At 43.0% G+C, this 10,408-nt stretch overlaps 1 protein-coding gene and 1 pseudogene across 1 annotated transcript in view; both read right to left on the bottom strand.

Annotated features, from left to right (window-relative positions):
• Positions 1-2,787: 2,787 nt before the first annotated feature.
• Positions 2,788-10,408, bottom strand: part of Ccdc30 (coiled-coil domain containing 30) — a 151,551-nt gene continuing 143,930 nt past the window's right edge. The window contains exons 14-15 of the mRNA XM_008842840.3: positions 3,401-3,468; positions 2,788-3,070 (exon numbers count right to left, since the gene is read on the bottom strand). Of these exons, the coding sequence (XP_008841062.1) occupies positions 2,878-3,070; positions 3,401-3,468 (261 nt within the window). The 3' untranslated portion in view covers positions 2,788-2,877. The remainder of the gene's footprint in view (positions 3,071-3,400; positions 3,469-10,408) is intronic.
• LOC103741897 lies at positions 5,594-6,044 on the bottom strand (annotated as a pseudogene).

The following is a 10,408-nucleotide window of genomic DNA, read 5'->3' as shown; positions in this document are numbered from 1 at the left end:
ATGCCACTTTTTCGGAGGCAGCCCTGAACCCAAGCAAAAATATCGTTTTGTTATTATCTTTTTCAATAACTCATTCCCTGCCACACATCCCTTCCTCCCAAACAGCATATAGATCCCATAAATCTTGTTCACAGAGATAACTGCAGTAGCTACTACTGACTAGCACACAGTGGATATTCAATAAATAGCTCTAGGGGCTGGCTAGATGGTTCAGTGGTTAAGAGCACTGGTTGTTCTTGCAGAAGACCCAGATTCAAATCCCAGCACCCACATGCCGACTAACAACCCTTTGTAACTCCAGTTCCAGAGAATCCGACACCCTATTCTGTCTTCCTTGGGCCCTGCACAACACAGGTGCACTTATACACATGCAGGCATAACACTTATACACATAAAATAAAAATAATAAAATAGGCATGGTGGCACATGCCTGTAGTCCCAGCATTTGGGAGGCAGAGGCAGGCGGATCACTGCGAGTTCAAGGCCAGCCTGGTAGTTCCAGGCCAGCTGGGGCTACAGGGAGACCCTTGTTCAAAAAAAAAAAAAGACCAAAAGAAGAAAAAAAAAAGGTTAAAAAATAATAAATAGATCTAGAGAATTGATAGTGGTGACCTTGAGCTGGGTTTAAGGTCAGAGCACACATTTGCTATTTTCTATAACCTTGATCATCCTGCTCTAGTTGTCTAAGGGTTACATAGAGCTATTCAGCATTTCTGTTTTGTTTTGAGATAGGGTCTCCCTGTAGCCCCAGCTGGCATGGATCTCTCTATGTAGACCATGGCCTTGGACTCACAGAGATCTGCCTGCCTCTGAGTACTGGCATTCAAGATGTGTAACACCTTGCCTGAACTGATTGATTGGGTTTTTGGAGACAGGGTCTCTCTATGAATCTCAGGCGGGCATGAAAGCTGTCTTGCAGGAGAGGAAGTCCTTAAATTCCTAAACTTCTTTGTTCCATCTCCCAGGTACTGAGATTATAGGTGTGTTCCAACACATCCAGATAAAAGATTTGCTTTAATGTGATTGTTTTATTTTTTTATTATTTTATTTTAAAAAATACTTTGTTTTGCTGGGCGTGGTGGCGCATGCCTTTAATCCCAGCACTTGGGAGGCAGAGGCAGGCAGATCTCTGTGAGTTCGAGGCCAGCCTGGTCTACATAGTGAGTTCCAGGTCAGCTGTATGTAAGTGCATCTGTTATGCAATATCTGCAGAGGTCAGAAGAGGGCATTGAATTCCCCTGGAGCTGGAGTTATGGAAGGTTGTTAGCTATCAAGTGGGTTCTGGGAATCGAACCCAGGTGCTCTGTAAGAGCAGATAGTGCTGTTAACCACTGAGTCATCTCTCCAGCCGCACATCTTTTACTTTAAAAAAATTTTATTTATTATTTTTATTTTATGTGTATGTGTGTATTGCCTGCATGTAGGTAAGTGTACCGTGTCATGCAATACCCTCGGAGGACAGAAGAGGCTGTCGTATCCCCTGGGACTGGAGTTAAGGACAGTTGTTAGCTGCCATGTGGGTGCTGGGATTCGAACCCAGGTCTTCTGTAAGAACAACCAGTGCTCTTAACTGCCGAGCCATCTCTCCAGCCCCTACTTTACTTTCATTGCTATTTTGTTGTTGGGACAGAGCCTCAATATATAGCCCTGGTTGGCCTCAAACTCATGGCAGTTCTCTTGCCTCAGCTTCCTGCTTGCTGGGATGTCAGGCATGAGTCCCCATACCATACCTGCCTGTGCTGGTTACTTTTAACTGTTAACTTGGCACAACCTACAATTATCTGGGAAGATTTTTTTTGGTCTTTTTGAGACAGGGTCTCCCTGTAGCCCCACCTGTACTGGAACTCATTATGTAGACCAGGCTGGCCTTGAAGTCACAGGGATCTGCCTGCCTCTGCTTCCCGAGTGCTGGGATTAAAGGCGTGGGCCACCATGCCCAGCCTATAAATATGACGGGTTTTTTTTTGTGTGTTTTTTGTGGGTTTTTTTTGGTCTTTTTGAGACAGGGTTTCTCTGTAGCCCCAGCTGGCCTGGAACTCACTATGTAGACCAGGCTGGCCTCAAACTCCAGAGATCCACCTGCCTCTGCCTCCCGAGTGCTGGGATTAAAAGTGCGCCACCACGCCCAGCATCTTTTACTTTTAAATAATCATGAGATACTGCTGAGTTTGGTGGCTCAAGCCTATAATACCAGCTCTGAGGATGTTGAGGCAGGAAGACCTTTGGAACTTCAAAGCTAGCCTGGGCTACAGAATGGGACTCTGTCACAAAAGCAAAAGCAGAATAATAATGAAATATACAGAAATTCCCATTATATGGAAAAGAATCCTGAATTACCCATACATGTGCTCTGCTGAAGAGAAAACCAATTACTGAAATTTAGTCACTAGACTGATCAATACAAAGTATTTGAGGCAACTCTTGAGAAATTCACAGTTTTTTTTAAGCGTGTCTTTTCTTCTTGAACACCTTTCTCTTAACTCCACTGCTTTAAATCTATATTAAGAATCTCTCAGCTGGGTGTGGTGGCAGATGCCTTTAATCCCAGCACTTGGGAGGCAGAGGCAGGTGGATCTTTGTGAGTTCAAGGCCAGGTTGGTTTACATAGTGAGTTCCAGGCCAGCTGGGGCTTCAGGGAGACCCTGTCTCAAAAAGACAAAAAAAACAAAACAAAACAAAAAACAAAAAAAAACTCTCAATAAACTCCAATTCTGCTTTAAAAGAGATATTTGAGCATATGAAATGAGAAATCAATTTTTAGAAACTGTTTAATGAGTTTATCTGCAACCTTGAAGACCCCTCCTTGTTGTCCAGTACCCCACCCATGTCCATGTCGGAGTTAGTAGGTTGGTCACTACAGTTTTAGACACAGTGGTTTCAGAGCTCTGGCCTTTGGTCTTCTTGTATGTTGTGTGTCTCTGTCAGGGAATTCACATGTATATATCCACATTCTGAATTCTGTGAACATGAAAGAGATTCAGGGGACTTGGGGATTGCTGTTGCTCCTGCTCCATGTAGCTCAGTCTCTTGAAGAGTTTCAACAGATTCTACCAAACCTGTTCCTGAGAAACTGAGAAAAGTCATGTGTGAGGACACCATACAGACAGAATGGCTGGAAAAAGTTTGCAGTTACAGGGATACGGCTTCAATAGGATTCATCATTTTACAACTTAAGATAAAAGCAAACAACAAAATTAGGGTTACCTTCGAGCTGCGCTCATGAATTACCCCTCCCTGAAATCAGGAGTCTGTAGGGCAGGAGGGGAAGGGGGCAGCATGGAGAACAGTGATTGGGATCAGACTCAAACTCCAAAGGCTCTGTTTTCTCAAGCTGGCCACGCAGAAAGAGCCCACAGCCTTCTCAGGCACGCAGACAGCTGACTGTCCTGATGTTACTCACCTGGAGTTTTGTAAAGGGATCATCTTTTTTAACATCTCCAATGTAGCACTGTTGTTAATTGTTGTTTCCTGAAAGGAAGAAAGAATATTAAATTTTCATACTGATAAACCATTGGCAATGTAATACCAGAATTTATAGTACATAGAGATAGATAATTTATATACCTGCAAACAATAAAACATACCATAAACCACAAAAGCCCTAAAAAGGGCACAGAATGAAACATTGCTTGCCCCTTACCCTGCGAGTACCTCAGCCCAGCTCTCTCCTGTCTTTCTCCTCACTCCTCCTCTCACCCCTCTCCCGTCCCCTTGTCCGTCCTTTCTCCCCCGCCCCCCCGCCACCGCTTGTCTTGTTTCTCTCTATAAAATCTATATATCTATTGCCGAGGAGCAAAGGCAGAGGTGTGTGCATGCTAGGCAAGCTCTCTACAGCCCGAACAATACCCGCAGCCCAAAGCTGCTGCTTTTTTTTTCTTTTTTGAATGGGCTGGAAGTATTGGAGATTAGGCCAGAGCCTTGAGCACAGTGAGCAAGCATTCTACGGCTGAGCCGTTTCCTGGACTTCCTTCTTTTCCCCCTCATTACTTGATTACTCAATCAACTAATTGTGTGTGTGTGCGTGCGTGTGTGTGTGTGTGTGTGTGTGTGTGTGCATACGTGTTCCACAGTGCTCATGCATGCCAGAGTGTGCATGTGGAGGTCAGGGGACAACTTTATGGAGTTGAGTCTCTTCTTCCACATCTCTCTGGGATCTTGGGATCAAACCACAGGTGGCAGTGGACACCCACTGAGCCATCTCATAGACCCCACTGCCATCGTTTCTAATAACTCTTTGGTAATGTTCTGTAAGGGACGAAATCCCCAATAAGGAAACATGGTCATGGGGAAATTAATGAAGATCCACGCTTTCTGATTCTTCTTGGTCTGGTAGGAAGGCCTATTTTTCACTCCAACAGGGTACACTTCAACTGACCTGCTTAGAGAAGGGTAGCCCTAGACATATCTAAATATGGAGGGGTGACCTATCAGCCTTCTCTTCGTTTAAGTTGATCAATCCAAAATTGGGAGGAGGAGAAACCACTAAAGTCCTTAAAACCTCGATTGTCCTGCAGACACAGTATTTCAGGTTCCAGTTCACTTTCCACTTGTGGAGAGCTTCATCTGTGTGTGTGTGCATGTGTGTGTGTCTGTGTGTGTGCATGTGTGTCTGTGTGTGTGTATATGTGTGACTGTGTGTGTGTGCCTGTGTGAGTGTGTGTGTGTGCGTGTGTGTGTGCATGTGTGTCTGTGTGTGTATATGTGTGACTGTGTGTGCTTTCTTTCTAACAGTTTTAGAGTTTCAGGGTTTTTTTTTTTTTCTTTTTGAGACAAGGTCTCCATGGAGCCTCAGCTGTCCTGGAACTCACTATGTAGACCAGGCTGGCCTTGAACTCACAGAGATCTGCCTGCCTTTGCCTCCCAAGTGCTGGGATTAAAGGCGTGCACCACCACGCCTTTATTATTTTTATGTGTATGAGTGTAATGCCTGCACTGAGCCATCTCTCCAGCCCTCTGTATTATTTTATTACCTACAATAGAGTTTTTGGTTGAGTATTTATGGTTTTCTGCATGCAAGATCATATCACCAGCAAACAGTGACACTTTTACTACTTCCTTTCCTAGTTGGAAGATTTTCATGTCTTTCTCTTGCCAAACTGCTCTGACAAGGACTTCCAGCATTATACTGAATAGAAATGATTAGAGTGGGCGTGCTTGTCTTGATCTTGATCTTAAAAGCTTTAAACTTCTTTTTTTCCACTGGTTTGTATTTTAACAGCTTTACATGTAATATTCACATATAAAAACTTTAAGTGCTTTTCTCCAATTAAAAAATCTAAAGAATTCAAAAATAAGGCATGCAATATTTGAAAAAAGTACAGATTTACAAAATGTATATATTCTGTCATGAAAACTCCACACCAACATTATACACTTGGAAAAAAATACAAACAGGATATATTACAAATTTATACAGCAATAACTTAGTTCACACCATGCAATAAAAAGTACATTAACTAAGATACATGAGCTTCATAGGTTCTAAACTGAAGGACTTTTGCTCTTTTCTCTGCAGAATCCTTAAAACCTGTGGCACCTAAGATGTGTTAGCCTTTCTACTGGGAGCTGATTCTGCACGATGATGAGGTGTCCATTATGAGTCATTCCAGCTTTGCTCCACGATGGCTGAAACTCTTCTCATACTCTCATTTGTTCTGATAAAGCTGTGCCACCTGGCTATTGGCTGGACTGTTTGGATTTGGTTCATCTATCAGTGACTGAATTGAAGTTAGGATAGAAGATACATCGAATGTTGGGCTCCATCGTTCTGAAGGATATCTAAACATATGCTACCATCAGCATACACTGGGATGAAACATTTTGGATAAAAACCTTACAGTTGGTGGTTTATTTGGATATTCTTCAGAAAATTCTATGGCTAGTTTAAAAGTACCATCTTCAAAGGGTGTCCCTTCTGGTCCAAATATAACTGCATTCCACTGCATGATGTTGTTTTCAGATGGTGCACCACTGACCCCCACAGGTGGGTCCTCTTGCAATCACTTGAAATCCCTCATAAGCCCCCTCCAGGCCAGGGTCTACATGCTCCACTGCTGCCCTGTGGTCAGCTTGAGAGAAAAGAGTGTCGTAGTCGTCGTGGTGTCGTCGTCATCGTGTGTGTGTGTGTGTGTGTGTGTGTGTGTGGTCCCGTCCCCATCCGTGTCATCCCCCCTGTCCCCCGTGTCATGGTCCCCATCCATGTCGTGTCCCCCACCCCCACCCCCAGGGTTGCGGTGGCCGCTGATGCTGCACAAACAACCCTGCTAAAAGCTTTAAACTTTTTACTTTTAAGTTCAATGTTAGCTGTGGGTTTGTCATACATAACCTTTATTATGTTGAGATATGTTCTTATACACCTTCTGACTTTAAAAATCAAATTGCCTTTGAGTCATTTCTGTGTCTGTAAGTGACCCCCTCACCCCTATTCCTGTAAGCAAACCCAGTAAACACTCTGGTTCCTCAACTTGGACTTTGGTCGTGTCTTTACTCTGTTTTATTGTTGATCACTAAAGGAAGTGAGTAGATGTCTGTTCACATCTCCCCAGGAGCAGTTTCACACAAGGAAAAAGATCAACCATTCAGAGAGAGTGATAATGAAACAGAAATCTTACTGGGCTGGAGTTAGGAACTCTAGGCTTGAATTAGGGTCTCTCAGTTACAATGTGGCATGTCCCTTTACCTGAATTTGAGTTCCCATATCTCAAATGTGAGAATACCAGTTAACATCTAATTTTTCATGGTTGATGTGAAATTAAATAATACAAACAAATATATAGGAAGAACTCAATAAATAGTATAAGAACAAGTAACTAAAACAAAAGAAAAAGAAAATAAAGAGCAAGTAACTATATATGCATGGTGAGGAAGAAGCCACATCACTGAATGCCTAAACCAGCAAGGAGCATTCTGGATAACTTATATGCATTATTCCACTTCATCTTCAACAATGATATTTCTAGGGTGGAAGAGTTGAGATGGTATTTTGATATGCTGCCCAGGCTGGCCTCGAACCCATTATTCTCCTTACCTCAGCCTTTCAAGTTCTGTGATTATAGATATGTGCATACTCCCAGTGTCCAGTAACCCTCTTCTTAAAATTTTCTTTGTTTTTGTAATTATTTTATAATTATTTTTGTGATTATTTTTGTAATTAATCACATATCATCTTACCCATTTAAATGATCTAATTGGGGCGAGGCACTGTGACATATGGGTTACATGATGAGAGAAGAGAGGAAGGAGGGAGAAAGGGTTAGAATGGAAAGAAAAAGAGAAAGGGAGAAGGGAAGGAAAGGAAAAGAAATAGAAAGTTTAAGAAAAGAAAAAAGCAGGATGGAGAGATGGCTCTGCAATTAAGAGCATTTATTGCTCTTGCAGTGGACCCAGGGTTAGTTCCTAGCATTCACATTGGGCTCTCAACCATCTGTTATGCCACCTCCAAGGGACCTGACTCTTCTGGACTCTGTGGGAACCTGCACAGACAGAGAGACACCCACACCCACACCCACACACAATTAAAAAATAATAAAAACAGTAGCAGGGCATGGTGGTGCATACTTTTAATCCCAGCATTTGGGAGGCAGAGGCCAGCCTGGTCTACATAGCCAGTTCCAGGCCAGCTAGGGCTACAGGGAGACCCTGCCTCAAAAAAACCAAAAATAAATAAAAATAAATCTTATAGAAAAGAAAAAAGAGAAAGCAAAAGAAAAATGAGAAAGGAAAGGAAAAGGAAGGGAGGGCAAAAGAAATGAAAAAGGTAAAGCACAGCTAAGTACAAAGCAGCATCAGGGGCCTCCAGGAAGAAGCCTAAAAGATGGCACTGTTGTCTTAGGAGGTGATGGCTTCTTATAAACTGCTGCCCCTGAAGACCTTCCAGTATGGTCCTGGTCTGTAAAGGCCTAGGATAATCTGAATGCTTATCAGTTTTTAACAAAATAGTTTAAAATGTGGCAGGGGGGGATGTAAAATAAGATTATATATATATATTTTTTTTATATAAATAAAGATTTTATACACACACACACAAACACACACACACACACACACACACACACACACACACACATGGCTTAGGGGTATAGTAGGCTGTACCATCAAGGTTTGGGTAAATACACTCCATGATGAAAATTGCTTAATGACGCAGTCTTGGAACATCTCTGTTAATGAATGATGCATGATTGCACTATGAGATCATGCAGCATTTCAAGAAGATAATTTGTCTAGTGGCATGTAAAGGACAGATTAGAAAGGAAGGAAAGCCTCAGAGGAGATGAGTCAAGAGTTTCAGTCATCCAGGTGCTACATGGGATATAGTGGGTAAAAAGAACCTGGAGTCTTCCTGCATGGGGTTTATAATCCAACAGAGAAGAAAAATGGAATTGCAATACGGAAAGCCATATGGTCCACAAAGCTGCATCCCTGGTTCCTACAATGCCTTTAAAAGGATGCCTAAAAGGGAAAGAGTAAGTGTACTAGGAATGCTATGGTTTGAACATGGCCTTAGAACTATGGTCTTCCATAGTTCTCCATACATCCCTCCATATGTCAGATGGAAGCTTGGTCCCAGAGTGGCAATGTTGGGAGGTGGAACTTTTTTTTTTTTTGGTGTTTTTGAGAGAGGGCCTCCCAGTAGCCCCAGCTGACCTGGAACTCACTATGTAGACCAGGCTGGCCTTGAACTCACAGAGATCTGCCTGTCTCTGCCTCCCAAGTGTTGGGACTAAAGGCGTGTGCCACCATGCTTGGTGGAACTTTTAAGAGGCAGGGCATAGTGGGTGGTTCTTGGATCAATTAGGGATGTGCTCTCAGAAGGGACTGTAGGCCCCTAGTCTGTTTTCCCAGCTTATATTGTCTCTCACCCTCACAGATGCTCCCACCATGATGCCCTTTGATGGGAGGCACTGACCAGAGGCCAAATGCATGAGGTTGGCAGCCTCCCAAAACTGCTAGCTGAAAGTATTCCTTCTCTTTGTATGTAGCCTGCCCCAGGCATTTCACTGTGGTGATGAAAACCAGACCAATACAATGAGGTAATGGCTAAGAATAAGGGCCCTGGGACTGGAGAGATGGCTCAGAGGTTAAGAGCGCTGGCTGCTCTTACAGAGGACCTGGGTTCGATTCCCAGCACCCACATGGTGGCTAAGAACCACCTGTAACTCCAGTTGTAGAGGAACCCAATGCCCTCTTCTGACCTCCTCAGGCATTGCATGGCACAGATGCACTTATACACATGCAGGAAATACACTCATACACATAAAATTAAAAAAATAATAAAATATTAAGTAAAAAATAAAAGAATAAGGTTCTTGAGAATTGGATTCCATTTTTCCTCTTTTTTTAAAAAATTATCTTTTTGAGACAGGGTCTCCCTATAACCTGGAACTCTCTTTGTAGACCAGGCTGGCCTCGAACTCACAGAGATCCACCTGCCTCTGCCTCCCTGAGTGCTGGGATTAAAGGCGTGTGCCACCACACCCGGCTTCATTCTTCCTCTTCTTGTCACTTTTTTTTTTTGTCTTTTTGAGACAGGGTCTCCCTGTAGCCCCAGCTGGCCTGGAACTCTGTATGTAGACCAGGCTGGCCTTAAACTCACAGAGATCCACCTGCTTCTTCCTCCCGAGTGCTGGGATCAACATATGTAGTCCTGTCTGGTCTGGAACTCATTATATAGACTAGGTTGGCCTCAAATTCATAGAGATCTGCTTGCCTCTGCCTCACAAGTTACGAGTATTAAAGGCATGCACCATCACATTCAGCTTTTTTGTTTGTGTGTTTTGTTTTGTTTTGAGACAGGGTCTTCTGTAGCCCAGGCTGATTTCAAACTAATATATAGCTGAGTGTGTCCTTGAACTGAGCTGAAGATGATCTTCTGTCTCCACTCTCCACCCCAAGTTTCGGATACTAAACTTATGCCACCATGCTCAGTTTATGCAGCGCTAGGGATTGGACCCATTGGGCTTTGCACATGCTAGGCAAGCATTTTACCAAGGAGCTGCATCCTCAGTACCCTGTGTCTTAATTTTTTTTATTACAGTCCTTGCCACAGCATGTATGTGGAGGTCAGAAGATAACTCGTGGGAGGTGATGTTCTCTCTCAAACATGTATGAACTCAAGTCTTCAAGCTTGACAGGAAGTACCTTTACCTGCTAAGCCTGAAAATAAGGTTACTTTTATTGGGGAGATAAAAGTACATAGAGTTCAAGACCAACAAGGCTACCTGAGACCTTATTATTTATTCATTCATTTATTTAAAATCTTTTTGAGCGTGTATTAATTTTTTTTATTACAGTCCTTGCCACAGCATGTATGTGGAGGTCAGAAAATAACTCGTGGGAGGTGATGTTCTCTCTCAAACATGTATGAATTCAAGTCTTCAAGCTTGACAGGAAGTACCTTTACCTGCTAATT

The sequence above is a fragment of the Nannospalax galili genome, unplaced genomic scaffold (genome assembly GCF_000622305.1).
Source record: "Nannospalax galili isolate Female #2095 unplaced genomic scaffold, S.galili_v1.0 scaffold1480, whole genome shotgun sequence".
NCBI classification, from domain to species: Eukaryota; Metazoa; Chordata; class Mammalia; order Rodentia; family Spalacidae; genus Nannospalax; species Nannospalax galili.
Note: the sequence above shows the minus strand (reverse complement) of the source record. Positions and strands in the feature narration are given on the sequence as shown.